This window comes from Hypanus sabinus, chromosome 2 (genome assembly GCF_030144855.1).
Source record: "Hypanus sabinus isolate sHypSab1 chromosome 2, sHypSab1.hap1, whole genome shotgun sequence".
NCBI lineage: Eukaryota > Metazoa > Chordata > Chondrichthyes > Myliobatiformes > Dasyatidae > Hypanus > Hypanus sabinus.
Window position 1 is genome coordinate 96,999,603 of NC_082707.1, and position 15,501 is coordinate 97,015,103.

The window sequence follows — 15,501 nt, forward strand, 5'->3', positions numbered from 1 at the left end:
CAGCGTCTTTGAAGAGACAGGTTGGAGACAGATAAGACGGGAATCTGGAAAACAAAGCTTTCGATTTAAAAACCCAAGTTCAAGCATTGAACTGGAATGTTTTGTTTCACTCTCCACAAGCGCTGCCTGACCACTGTATCGCAGGTCAGGCGAGGAGACTGGTGCAACAACCTCGCCTGGCTCTTTAAACAGGCCCCGCCCCTTGGGGCGCGGCTCTAGTCTCGCGAGAGTCGGTGGAGCGCGGGAGGAGGAGGGCGCAGCGAGAGGACGGTCGGCCGCTGATTCTGCTGTCCGGAGGTACATCTGCTCTTACCTGGTCTCCAGCGCTGCTGGGAGGTGGGAGGGTGGCTGTCTTCCTTCTTAGGCCGCTGTATTAGGAACGTGGATGCACACCGGCCGGGAGTTTGCGCCTGGATTTGCCGACAGGGATGGCCGCTTTCTTTCTGGTGGCTGAATTGCGGAATGGCCGTAGAGGAAGGGGAAGAGGTGTGGGGTGGACCCAGGCACGAAGGAGAGACGTGATGGACCGAGAACTGTAGGAGTGCTGGGGTCAAAGGGACTGAGATGACGGGGAAATGTAAGGTGGGAGGATAGAGAAAGAGATGGGGGAAGGGTGGGTGGGGAGAGATGTAGGAGAAAGGTTAACGTCTATAAAGTGAAAGGCTTGTGGATAGTGGGGGGGGGGGGGGGGATTATTTCCCCTAAGCATGCCAATGGAAATTTTATATGTATATAATACTGAAACATGGACTAAATTACTTTCTTGTGTAAAGAGTAGTTTGTATATATTTTTAGCATTCAGATAATCGACAGTACAGTTTAGAGATGCCGTAACCATTGTTGTATAATTGCAATGTTGTGTATAATACTGTTGTCTTCCGTCTGTTGGATTGCTGCCTGTCATATATGAGGGCACAGGGATCTTCAATTGTAGTTAAGATCCATAAGCTTTGTCAAATTATAACCTTTGTTCTTTCCCTTACATTTTGAGTCACTTTGAATTCAAATGTTTGTACCAATGTTTTAAAGGCAGTTTTTGTGGTATGACTGAGACCTAATTTTGTTGGTTACAAGTGATCTTTGTCTAATTGTTGCTAGTTGTAGCATTTTGGTGTTGGTACAAAGTTCCCTTAAATTTCTCCAGCCCTAACAATGTACAATAATCTAGATACTAGAAGAATGGTGTCCATTGAAGATCTAAACTATATTTTGGTAGAACTGATTGGTAGCTCAACAATGAATCCTCGTATTGTATTTGTAAAATGTAACAAGGGATTGATGACAGTTGTATGTGGAATAAGTCGTATTTTCAGATCAGTGCCTTAGTTTCAAGTGAAGTCATGTCTTAGAGAATTTTGTTCCTAGTTTCCTTCTACCTAGTTGCCATTCTCAAATCACCTTCTGACAAGCAAACAGGATATCTTGTAGACAGTGTAGTAGTTAGAATTATAAAGAACACATTTAGAAGTAGATGGTTGCCTCTCTGACTGGAGGCTTCTGACTAGTGGTATGCCACAAGGATTGATGTTGGGTTAGTTGTTTATGATCTAAATCATAAATATATATGACAATGTGATAAACTAGGTTTGCAAGCTCGTGGATGACACCAAGCTTAGGGGCTTAGTGGACAATGAAGAAGCCTATCAAAGCTTGCCATGGGATCTGGACCAGCTGGAAAAATGGGCTGAAAAGGGCAGATGAAATTTAATGTGGATAAATGGAGGAGTTGAGCTTTGCAAGGTCAAAGCAGAATAGGACTTGCACAGTGAACAGCAGGTCACCAAAGAGTGTGGTAGAACAGATGCATCTGAGAATACAGATCATTGTTTCCTTGAAAGTAGCATCACAGGTGGTAAAGAAAAGGCATGCTGGCCTTTTTCCACTGAGGTTGGGTGAGATTAGAACAAGAGGTCATGGGTTAAGGGTGAAAGGTGAAATGTAAGGGGAACCACTGGTGATGTGAGTGTGGAATGAGCTGCCCGAGGAAGTGGTGGATACAGGTTCAAATGCAACATTTAAGAGAAGTTTGGATAGGTAAATGGATGGGAGGGGTATGGAGAGTTATGGTCCAGGTAGGAGTCGATGCACAAGGCAGAATAATAGATCGGCACAGTCTAGGTGTGCCAACGGACTTGTTTCAGTGCTATAGTACTCTGACCCAATGACTATTAGGGAGAGTTCAGTTCATACTATCAGTTTGACTTCATTGCAGCTCTAAATTAGCCAAATATCTGTCCATCTTTATGCATTACAAGGGATATCTTAGTCTATATTTAACCATTTAAGACATTTTCTTTGCTTTCTGTGAAGGGCTTTGGAGTTTCCTTCAATGAGGCATGAAGATTTTACTGAACAGGTTTTAATTTACTCCATTTGATCCCAAAAGATTGACTTTTTGCACCTAGCTGAATTTGCTAAATTGCAGTAACTTGTTTTTATCCTGGTTTTGACTGTTAATCTCATAGGAAGTTAGAAACCTCAATGACACAGTCTTAAACCAACAGTAGATGGAACCTGGTGAAAGTAATCACCAACCATTGAACTTTTAAACATGATGACAGTTAAGCTATTTTTATTTGTTCTGTATGTAGTGTAGCCTAGTGTAAACTTGGTTTGTGGAATTTGCATACTGCATCCACTAGGTAACGAGTAATCCTTGGGAGAAAAATATCTAGAACTGGTGCAAGTACTAAAGAATGCACTTGACTCCCATCTTAATGAGTTAATTAAGCAGGAGTTTGTCAGTGTTGTTGGGAAATCTGAGCCTTCAGAATCAGATAAAATTCTGGGACTAACTTTGTTTCCCTTTCACTTGAATTGACAACCTTACTGTGATATCATTCATTGTGTGAATACTGTATTCCTGAATAAAGGGGAGCAGAGTTGCCTTGTTCAATGAAGGAAAAGAAATGAGATTTTGCAGTTCAGGCAATGTCTTGGACCCTCCTGATTTAGAGTTGTTGCAATCAAAAATGCTGAACTTAGTCATAATATACTCTCCATCATTCAGTTTTATTTGAGTGATTTCTCCTTTTCTTCCTCAGCATCTTGTAATGTTTAGTTTAATTATTTTAGTTAAAATTTGATGAAGCTTTATGCCTCATCTCAGAAAATTATTCTTGATATGTCAATCAAATCTATTGGTTGTAAAGCGGGCTATTTCACCACTTCATTGCACACCTGTATTATGGTCCACAACATACATATAGCTTGGCATAGTCAACATACACTGGCCACTTTATTAGGTAAACCTGTATTTGTTCCTGCAAGTGGCCAATGTGTGACATCGGTCTGTTTAACTCCTCCCTCACCTCCATTCAGCTTCATTCAGGGCCCCAAACAGTCCTTTCCAGTGAGGCAACACTTGATCTGTGAATCTGCTGGGGTTGTCTTTTATCTGGTGATCCTGATGCTGCAGCCTCTACATTGGTGAGACCCATTGTAGATTGGGAGGTTGCTTTGTAAAGTACCTCCACACAATCTACTAAAACTGGAACTTCCTGGTGGGCTATTATGGTTCACTCTCCTATTGTATCAGATTCCTTCCTCTCCAGCTGTTTGCCTTTCCAACCCACCTGGCTTCACTTATCACCTTCTACCTATTCTTTTTCCCCTCCTCCAACCTTTTTATTCTGGCATATTCTCCCTTCCATTCCAGTCCTGAAGAAGGGTTTTGGCCTGAAACGTCAACTGTTCATTCACTTCCATGGATGCTGCTTCATCTGCTGCGTTCCCTCAGAATTTTGTATGCATTGCTTTGGATTTCCGGTATCTGCAGAATTTCTTGTGTTTATGAACCTGTAGATCTCCTGGTTTACGCAAATGTCTTATCAGCCAATCATGCAACAGTAACTTGATGCATAAAAGGATGCAGACATTGTCAAGAGATTTAGTTGTTGTACAGACAAAACATCAGAATGAGGAAGAATTGTGATCGAAGTGATTGTGGAATGTTTGCTGGTACAGGATGGGGTGGTTTGAGTATCTCGGCAGCTGCTGATCTGGAATTTTTATGCACAGCAATCACCAGAGTTTCAGAGAATGGTGTGGAAAAAGCTATCTCGTGTGGCAGTTCTGTGGGTGAATACACCTTGTTAATGAGAGGTCAGAGGAAAATGGTTAGAGTGCTTCAAGGTAACAGGAAGGTGACAGTAGCTCAGATAACCATGCATTGCAACAGTGGTATGCAGAAGTGTATCTCTGAATGTACAGCATATCGAACCTTGAAGTGGTTGGGCTACAGCAGCAGAACACACCGGGTTCCACGGCATTACCTCGTAAATTGGCCACTGAACATAGCAATGCATTCCTTGCCTCATTATGCCCAAGCCAGCAGTGATGCTATCTTTGTTAGTTCCATTTGCATGCATTAGGTCAATGGCTCTCCTTGGTACTTTCCTACCCATCTTCAGCTGCCGTTTGTAAGGAGTCTATACCTACTCCCTGTGACTGTGTGGATTTCATTTGAGTGCTTGGTTTCCTCCCACAGTCCATGATTAGGAGGTTGATTGCTCATTGTTAAGTTGCTAGTGTTAAGTAGGTGCGTTGCTGGCCAGCATAGCTTGCTGAGCCGGAAGGACATATTCAATGTGTTATCTCTAAATAAGTAAATGCCCAACCAAACAAGCCATAATCTGAGCATCCCAGACTTGCATTGTGAAAGAGTTTGCTAAGATATTAGGGGTCACTTACTAGCTTCAGGCATAAGGCTTTGATGACGAGCCAATCAATAATGCGCTTGTATGTTTTCAATATACACAACTGAGGAAAATAAACTGCGCAAGAGGAGAATGAAGAAAATGAACATCACTCCACTAGGTGGGGGCAAAATTGCACTCAATTTGTTTTATTGCTCTGTGATTCAGTTAACTATGACCAAATTTAGCACCTCAAATTGCTCACACAGCCATTCCATTCCAGTACAATGTTCTCTGTACACAGTTTTGAAAAGCCTTTAATTTTTATTTATTTAGCATCTTCCAGTTTGTGCTGGACATAACACTGTAACAATCCCTGAGCAATAGCTGATATCACATAAATACTGAATGTTTGTACTGCCATTACACATACTGAAGTGGTTGGCATATTCTGTAATGTATGAGATTCAAGGCTGATCCAGTGTAGAGTAGGTCATCCATTTATCTAGCTCAACTTTTGGTGTAACCACCTGTCTCTAATACTCTGTGCCTCCTGTATGGTCCTCAGTGGGTCCATCTGCTGCATTAACTCATCTATGCATTTGGAGAGGAGCTGCAGCTGACACACCTGCTGCAGAAAAAAATCATCAGGGATACCTTAACACGCCCTGATCTCAATTGGTACATGTGAGCTCGATTTCAACATTGAAGAGAAGTTTGGATAGGTACATAGATTGTAGGAGTATGGAGCGCAATGGTCCTGGTGCAGGGCGATGAGAGTAGGCAGTTTAAATGGTTTTGGTATGGAATAGATGGGCTGAAGGGCCTGTTTCTATGCTGTGCTTCCCTATGATTCTGACTCCAATGTGATCTAGTATCTGTGGTCATTAATATGAGAAATTCTGCAGATGCTGGAAATCCAAAGCAACTCACACAAAAAGTTGAACTCAGCAGGTCAGGCAGCATCCATGGAAAAGAATGAACAATTGACGTTACAGACTGAGACCCTTCTTCAGGACTGAAAAGGAAGGGGAAAGCACCAGAATAAAAAGGTAGGAGGAGGAGAAGTAGGCTAGCTAGAATGTGGTAGGTGAAGCCAGGAGGGTGGGAAAGGTAAGGGGCTGGAGAGGAAGGAAATTGATATGTAAGTGTACTTCTAGTGAATGACTTGAAGTGAGGGGGTCAATTCTCTCATCCTGTATTTCATCCTTTGCAGTCTTTCAACTTCTACTTCTAACTGGCATTGTCCTTACTTGATTTCTGAGTACTGTATCTCTGTCCCATCATTCACACTAAGCTTTTTTAAAAACATGTTGGAGTTCACTTTATAATCTCAAATTATTTTCCAACTTTTATTTTGTATAGCTCCATTTATAATAATGTTTTGTCTTTTGGGGGTATGAGTGGGGAAAAAGATTCAATGAGTGGCTTGTGGGTTCATTGGATCAGAATTGTTTAGATTGGCTTCTTGTAATTATTTAACTGTCCTAAGACAGCTTTGGAATTCTCTCAAATCCTTCTATTTTACTTTTATCCCCTATTATTTTTTTTCTTATTTGGTGTTTCTTTGAGCATTTGGGAAATCAGAGATCATTTACTGTGTTTTCACTTCAGACTCTCTGTGGCTGGGGAGAACAATTAATCTTCTAGTGTTTAGCTCTGGGCTGTTGGTCACTAGATAATGCATGTTGCATTTCATTCTGTATGATACGACTTTGTTTCCAACACTTTGCAGAAAGCTAAATGCAAGCACGTGTATAACCCAGGCACTGAGTATAGAGTCAGAGCCATACTCTCCATCACCAGCTTTGCTGAATGGTTGACGCATCTGTATTCCATAAACTAGCATGAATTACATTGGGGGTTTTGTTGCATAGGATAATAAAGCCTTTACAGAAGTGTCTGCAGACTTTGAAGTGATATATTCCAACTCAAATGTCTATAGAGCTGACTTGAATTGTAAATTGAAGAACTGTACTTGAATTCACAAATGCCATAATTTTCTGGTGTTACGCCTGTGCCCCAACTCTGAGGGGCCGAAGGGTACAAAGTAGCCCCTTCCTTTTTGAGAATCGCAAGATCGCTATTAATTCAGGTCAGGAGACCCAGGAAATGAGAGAAAGACATGCAGAATCCACAAGGGGTTTGGAATGTCCTGGCCCCTCAGCGATACAAAGCCACGGGAAACAGCCATTGTCTCTTGGAGACGGAATTATGTACTGAGTACTGTACTATTTATTTGAAGCCCTCAGGGAATGACCAGAGTGGGCTGTGTTGAGGGATTGCATCATTCCAACCTGATTGACATCTGAGACCCCGTGAGTAAGGATAAAAGAGGGTCTGGGGAACAACCCCTTTAGACGCACCAGGAGAAACGCCTGAAATCCCATGACGGCGTTTAATAGCGACAGCCGGTGGGGCCCGCGTGCGTCCTTTCCCGTTGCCTGGGATTGGCGGGACTGACCACGGAAGAACGGCTTAGCTAAAAGGAAAAGGACACCAATGACATTTCGAAGGTTCGACATCATAAAAAAGAAAACTCTGGCAAGTTCCAAAATCTCTCTCTCGACTCCAACCAAAGGCTGCATCCTGAATGAACTAAGTGACTTTTATATTTCCATCGGACAATACATTATCCCCTAGACAACGATAGAGCTATTTCTTATTGATTATTATTATTATACCTGCACCTTTTGATCTAGTATTGATGACGTATAGTATCCGTATGTTTGCATTGATATTATTTTTGTGTATTTTTAACCAATAAATACTGTTAAAATAGTACCATCAGACTTCAACGGACCTCTCTATCTTTGCTGGTAAGTTACCTAGTTACGGGGTACGTAACACTGGTGATTTGTGTTTACTTTGCTTTTGCCTTGAATGCAATGAAGGAATGAGTGAATGTACTGCTGTTCCTGGTTTTTCATGGTATTGGTCTGTTTGAAATAGTCAGATAGTCAGATAGTGCGTTTTTGCTAGTGGTTGCTATGACCTGAAGAGATAGTTGTGGTTATTAGACTACATGGAAGTTAATAGACCCTTGTCAACTTGTGCTGAAGCTCAATAGTTTCTCAGCTTAATCTGAAATTAAATGGGAGGTCACAGAGGTGGTTTATATTTTTGAATTCCCCATTAAGAAGTCAAATAACCTTTTCTCAATTATCAGACGCATATTTTTGTACTTACTGAACCTGAAATGATTTGATTTGTGGCATCATTGTTTGAATATTTACTTCTGATTTTTTTGGCAGTTACAGTAGGAACTGTTATTGCACGTGGTCTTGTTTGCAAGCAAATGTAGTTCTTTACATAATTGCAACTTGTTATTTTTCAACATTTGTTATTTCATAAACTGTCCTTTTACGATGTTCATTGAAGGCTTTGGGTACCGTTTTTTTTAAAAAAAAGTATATAAGTGCAGATCAGTACAGCTTGGACATGTGTTCACCTGAATAAAAAAAATGACCGAGTTCCAGATGCAAGTTGATATTCGCACAAATTATATAAAATAGCCAGTAAGCGTTATTATAATATTCTTTCCTTTAAATGCATGTGTACATTATTCTTCCACTTCTTTAGTCCAGGAGTTGCTCTCTTGTGAAGGTGAATTCTGAGTTTGTAGTTCTTAATGTTGGGTAGTTCTGTAAGCTGCTTATAGATGTAAGGATTTTTTTTCCCAGCTGAACTTGTTTAATGGAAATGTGGTTAAAGATTATTGTATTATATCAGAAGTAAATGAGGTAAATACAAGTATGATGTCCTGGACCCTTGATCTCTTCTGCAGAAAAAAATCATAGGGAAAGCTAATTGTAAAATTATTACTATGGACACATATTCGGCAATTTGTGAAACCCCAAAGAATGAAACTTCAATCATTTCAGAGAAGTTTAAGTAGAAAGCGTTTAAATCAATAATATATTCAGTTGTCAAATACAAAAGTGAATAGATAATGGCATTCTGAGAAGACAATACCCTCAACTATGCACGGATGACTTCCCGATTGGAGCCAAAACGTCTGTAAACATTTTTACAAGCTTGGTGATCAACCGGACTTCCAGGTTAAGCATTGAGCTAAACAGGATTTGAAACTGTCTATCATCAAAACAGTATAGAGAGGTTATTTTCATTATAGAAAGGTTATTGTCATTTAACCTATTGTGAATATGGATAAGGCCTCACCAACTTACTCCAATGTAGTTCTGATTTGAAATGTCATCAAATATCTAAAGTTGTCTCATTTCACAGCAATAGTAACTTATTAGTTGTGAGAAAATTCCTATCAGAGCATTCCTACCATGGCAGTTGAAACATTTTTATTGGATCTGAATCATATATCACAGAAATGGGCCCCTGTCCTCACCTTGCTAATCATGATGATTTAGATCCATTACAACAAACCAAGACAATGTTTGCTGTTTGTTCAAGTTTTGCTGGTACCTTCAGTATATTTTTATTTTTTTCAGGTGAGAATTATTTGTACAATGTCACAGTCTTCAGACAAGTTCAAGGTAAGTACATTTGAACAAAAGACCACATTCCATTTCACGTTCTCTAATTGGTGTACAAAGTATGTGCCCTCAGGGTGAATTTAGTTATTCGTAAGTGATAATACAAGGAAGATACTGGTCAATTTAGTTGGAGGTGGCCATATTTATTGCATCATCTTCTGATGTGCAGTAATAAATAGCTCTTGCACCTGTGTATGGTTGGGGGAGAAGGGGATGCAGTCAGTGGAAAGATGATTGAATGTGGCCCTAATTTGAGGTTTTTGTCTGTGTCCAAAGATAGATGGAGGCAGTGCTGCTTCAAAAATAGAAGTGGATGGGTTGATAACTTGTTAAAGGCGTAAGTGCGAAAGTGTGGTTGACTGAGTAGATTGTAATTGTTGCTGCATTTGGATTTGAACTGTATAGAGGTGAATTTGGAAAAATTTTTGCTTGTGACAAAAGAATTATTTCATCTTTAGTCAACAAACTGCTTTTGACTAACAAGCAGGTAGTCTAAAGATGCTTTAGAGACATAATGAGCAGAGAAATGTATGCTGAACCAAAGGGAGTTGGAAAGCTTATCAATGATAAGGTCATAGAATTTATGAAAGCTTAAAATTATAAGGCTATCTAGCATGTTGGATTAATGCTGATTTTGAGGGAATCTGTTCAATTAGTCCTTGCTCAACCTCAACTTTCTCCATGGTTCTGTAACTTTTGTTTGCTGAATTCAGTTTGAAAAGCTTCCGGGATGCATTCAGTTGGCATTTTCTTTCCGGGTGATTCTAATGTTGCCTCATATTAGATTTGAGGGAGCAGAGTCAGGAAATGTGGGATTCCATTCCATAGTAGATACTCAATTATTAATGGCAAGGAGAAAAGGTTGTTTAAGAGGTTAAAGGAACAAAGGATTATCAGCCCCTACACTCTGTCTGCCAGAAGAATGTGATCTCCCAGTGGCCACCCATTTCAATTCCACTTCCCATTCCCATTCCGATAGCTCAATCCATGACTTCTACTGTCACGATGAGGCCATACTCAGGTTGGAGGAACAACTTCCCAGCTCTTCATCCTTCCCCCCTCTGAGTTTCACCATTCAATTTGTGTTTTTCTCTCTCCCCTCCCCCACCTTTTAAGTCTGTTCTTTTTTTGTCCAGTCCTGCTAAAGAGTTCTAGCCTGAAACGTCGACTGTACTTTTTTCCATCTATGCTGCCTGGCCTGCTGAGTTCCTCCAGCACTTTGTTTGGATTTCCAGCATCTGCAGATTTTACTCTTGTTTGTGAAAAGGATTGTCAGGCTGGGAATGTTCGAGGGCAGACGAGAAGACTATGTGGTTATTTGAAATCTAGAAAGGAGGATACATAGCTGATTTGACTAAGTGAAAGGTAGAAAAGCAGAGATAAACAATTGCTGGGGAAGTGGTCTTGACAGATTCAGTAAGAGATTGGAAACCAATTTGCCCATCTGAGCAGTAAGTCATGAATCTGTAGTGTGGCAGTCAAAGGCTTTGCATTCAGAATTTTGCAATGTTTGGTTGGAGGTGGTTATATTTCATTCATGAGAAAAGGTTGGAGAAGCTGAGTTAACATGAAGGTTTTGATAGAAGTATTTGGAGCTGGGTACAATTGATGTTGAACCCAATCTGTGTGATGATATGTGGATTGGATACAGAAGTTGAGGATGAAACCTTGTGGTGGGGGGGAGGGGGGTGTATTATCAAAGGCAGTGAATGGCGAGGAATGACAATTTAGGATTTTTTTTTGAACAGGAGAGATGTTCAAAAACATCTGAGTTATCTCAGAAGCTTCAGATACAGGGACAGAATTAGGCCATCATGAATACCCTGTCATTCAATTATAGCTGATTTATTGTTCTTCTTGACCCCGTACTTTTGCCTTCTTTCCGTAACTTTTGACACTTATTATTAAATCAAGAACTTGTCAACCTCTGCTTTATACCCAATAACTTGGCCTCCATAACCATCTGTGGCAGTAAGTTTCTCAGATTCGCCATCCTCAGGCTGAAGAAATTCCTCCTCATCTGTTCTAAAGGGGCATTCTTGTAATCTGAGGCTGTGTCCTCTAGTCCTAGACTCTCCCAGCATTGGAAACATCCTCGGCATATCCATTCTATCTCAGCCTTTCAATAATCGATAGGTTTCAATAAGATTTCTTCTCTTCCCCCCACCTCTAAACTAGAGAGTAAGGTCCAGAGTCCCCAAATGCTCCTCACGTGTTAACCTTTTTATTCCTGTGGCTGATCCCTAAGGCAGATTAGTCCCTTAAGCTCCTTCATAGCTACCTTATAACTTAAGAGCCTTGTCTAAACCTTAAGTATGCTTATGACGATGGCTATGTTTCATTAAGAGCTTGAGAAGATTTGGTTTGTCACTTAAAACAAGTTACAGGGTTTTAAACAACACACAAAATGCTGGTAGAACACAGAATGCTGGTTCTACCAGCATTTTGTGTGTATTGTTTGAATTTCCAGCATCTGCAGATTTCCTCGTGTTTACAGGGTTTTAAGATTAGTTAGTTCCATCATGGGTACTAGCCTCTAGTATCCAAGACATCTCCATGAGCAATGCCTCCATCACTCAGGAAGTGCCCTTTTCTCAATGTTACCACCAGGAGGGAGGTAAAAAAGGCTGAAGGCACACATTCAGCAATTCAGGAACAGCTTCTTTCCCTCTGCCATCCGATTTCTAAATGGACAGTACCTCACTACATTTTTCTGTGCACTACTTATTAATTTAACTATTTAATAGACATATATATACATAATGTAGTTCAGATTTTTTCTATATTTAGCAAGTATTCCATTGTACTGCTGCTACAAAGTTAAAAAATTTCACAACATATGCTGGTAATATTGAATCTGATTCTTCCTGCTGACTAGATGTTCCACTTTTTTTTGTCAACCATGGCTCATTCACTCTACCATCCTTTCCTTTGCTCAATGGGACAAACATATGCAGAATTCCATGTAAGTGTTCCCTAAGTGACTCCCACATTTCCATTGTACATCATAATTCACTCTTCCCATTTAAATGTTGTTTCTTACTGTCTGCTCTTATCCATGTCCAAGGTTATTTTAGAGGTCAGAAAGTTGTGGTCACTGTCTCCAAAATGTTCACCACTAAGAGACATGTCACTTGGCCAGGTTCATTGCCCTAGTACTAGATCCAGTAGGGCCCCTCTTCTTGTCAACCTGTTCACACATTGTGTTAGGAATCCTTTCTGGACACACGTAACGAATTCTGCCCCATCTAAAATTTTGCACTAAGGAGGTGCCAATGAATATTAGGGAAGTTGAAGTCATTCATGACAGTAACCTTTTTTTGGCAACTTTTCAAAATCTGCCTCCTGATCTGCTCTTCATTGTCTCTGCTGCTGTTGTGGCTCTATAGAATAAATGCAATAGTGTTTGTTCCCTTCCTGTTTCTGACTTCCACCTTCGCTACTCTCTTAGCACCTCTGATTTCTGAATTGGCTTTCCATTTAGAAAATAGTCTATACCTTTATTCTGTCTAAGAAGGGCATGACCCTATCCATGCTCTTATCTTGTTAAACAGCCTTAAGCACCTTGTCAAAGTCCTTCTGAAAGCCTAATTACACATCCTCTGACATCCCTTTGTCTATCTTTGATATTTCCTCGAAGAATTCCAACAGAATTGTCAGGCAAGATTTTCCCTAAAGGAAACCATGTTAAGCCTATTTATCATGTGCCTTGAAGTACCACAAAATCACCAGCTTAATGGACACAAGTATCTTGCCTACCACTAATTGGCCAATAATTTCCTTATGGGGACTGAGGACACAACTTTTGTGGAGCACCAGGGTGTAGAGTAATTATGGTGGAAATGTTGCTTCCTTTCCTTACTGTTGGTCAGAAAGTTGAGGATGCAGTTGCAGAGGGTGTTGTTGACTCCCAGGTTTCAGAATTTGGTGATGAGCTTGCTTGGAGTTATAGTCCCAAAAGGTGGAGTCAGTAAATAGTCTAAAGTAGGTAGAAACAGAAAACCTACAGCGCAATGCAGGCCTTTCGGCCCACAAAGCTGTGCCAAAAAATGGCCTTACCTGAGGAATTACCTAGGGTTGCCCATAGCCCTCTATTTTCCTGAGTTCCATGTACCTGCCCAGGAGTCCCTTAAAAGACCCTCCACCACCATCGCCGGCAGCCCATTCCACACACTTACCTCTCTGCATAAAAAAAAAACTTACCCCTGACACCACCTGTTGTACCTCCTTCCAAGCACCTTAAGACTGTGCCCTCTTGTGCTAGCCATTTCAGCCCTGGGCAAAAGCCTCTGACTAGCCACACGATCAATGCCTCTCATCATCTTATACACCTCTATCAGGTCATTGCTCATCCTCTGTCGCTCCAAGGAGAAAAGGCCAGGTTCACTCAACCTATTCTCATAAGGCATGCTCCCCAATCCAGGCAACATCCTTGTAAATCTCCTCTGTACCCTTTCTGTGGTTTCCACATCCTTCCAATAGTGCGGTGACCAAAAATGAGCACAGTACTCCAAGTGGAGTCTGACCAGGGTCCTATATAGCTGCAACATTACCTCTCACTTCCTAAACTTAATCCCACGATCGATGAAGGCCAATGCACTGTATGCTTTCTTAACCACAGAGTCAAATTGCACAGCAGCTTTGAGTGTCCTATGGACTCGGACCCCAAGATCCCTCTGATCCTCCACACTGTCAAGAGTCTTAACATTAATACTATATTCTGTCATGACCTGCCTTTCACAAAGCCATGCTAACTGTTCTTAATTATATTGTGCCTCTCCAAATGTTCATAAGCCCTGCCTCTCAGAATCTTCTCAATCAACTTACCAACCACTGAAGTAAGACTCATTGGTCTATAATTTCCTGCGCTATCTCTACTCCCTTTCTTGAATAATTGAACAGCTTCCACAACCCTCCAATTCTCAGGAACCTCTCCCATCCCCATTGATGATGCAAAGATCATCGCCAGAGCTCAGCAATTTCCTTCCTCGCCTCCCACAGTAGCCTGGGATACATCTCGTCTGATCCCTGTGACTTATCCAACTTAATGTTTTCCAAAAGCTCCAGCACATTCTCTTTCTTAATATCTGTATGCTCAAACTTTTCAGTCTGCTGTAAGTCATCCTTGCAATCGCCAAGATATTTTTCTGTACTGAATACTGAAGCAAAGTACTCATTAAGTACCTCTGCTATCTCCTCCTGTTCCATACTTACTTTTCCACTGTCACACTTGATTGGTCCTATTCTCTCACATCTTATCCTCTTGTTCTTCACATACTTGTAGAATGCCTTGGGGTTTTCCTTAATCCTGTCCGCAGGGCCTTTGCATGGCCCCTTCTGGCTCTCTTAATTTCTTTCTTGAGTTCCTTCCTGCTAGCCTTATAATCTTCTAGTTCTCTATCATTACCTAGCTTTTGAATCTTTTGTGAGCTCTTCTTTTCTTTTTGACTTGATTTACAACAGCCTTTGTATACCAAAGTTCCTGCACGTTACCATAACTTCCCTGTCTCATTGGAATATACCTATGCAGAACTCCACACAGTATCCCGTGAACCTTTGCCACATTTCTTCCGTACGTCTTCCTGAGAACATCTGTTTCCAATTTATGCTTCTAAGTTCCTGCCTGATAGTCTCATATTTCCCCTTACTCTAATTAAACGCTTTCCGTACTTGTCTGTTCATATCCTTCTCCAATGGTGTGGTAAAGGAGATAGAGTTGTGATCACTATCTCCAAATTGCTCTCCCACTGAAAGATATGACACCTGACCAGGTTCATTTCCCAATACCAGATCAAATACAGCCTCTCTTCTTGTAGGCTTATCTATGTAGAGTCAAGAAACCTTCTTGAACACACCTAACAAACTTCACCCCATCTAAACCCCTCGCTGTAGAGACATGCCAGTTGATATTTGGGAAATTAAAATCTCCCACCACAACAGCCCTGTTATTATTACACCTTTCCAGGATCTGTCTCCCTATCTGCTCCTTGATGACCCTGCTACTGTTGGGTGGTCTATAAAAGAACAGCCAGTAGAGTCTTTGACCCCTTTCTGTTCTTAACTTCCACCCACAGAGACTCCGTAGACAATCGCTCCATGTCTTCCTCCTTCTGTACGTTCGTGACACACTCTCCGATCAACGGTGCCAAGCCCCCACCTCTTAAAGAAACATAGAAAATAGGTGCAAGAGTAGGCCATTCGGCCCTTCGAGTCTGCACCACCATTCAGTATGATCATGGCTGATCATCCAACTCAGAACCCTGTACCTGCTTTCTCTCCATACCCCCTGATCCCTTTAGCCACAAGGGCCATATCTAACTTCCTCAAATATAGCCAATGAACCGGCCTCAACT

The 15,501-nt window shown here is 41.1% G+C and overlaps 1 protein-coding gene across 1 annotated transcript in view; it reads left to right on the forward strand.

Moving 5' to 3' along the window:
• The first annotated feature begins 224 nt into the window (after positions 1-224).
• The window catches only part of septin2 (septin 2), a 92,261-nt gene continuing 76,984 nt past the window's right edge, over positions 225-15,501 (forward strand). The window contains exons 1-2 of the mRNA XM_059950946.1: positions 225-297; positions 9,104-9,148. Coding sequence (XP_059806929.1) covers positions 9,122-9,148 — 27 coding nt within the window. The 5' untranslated portion in view covers positions 225-297; positions 9,104-9,121. The remainder of the gene's footprint in view (positions 298-9,103; positions 9,149-15,501) is intronic.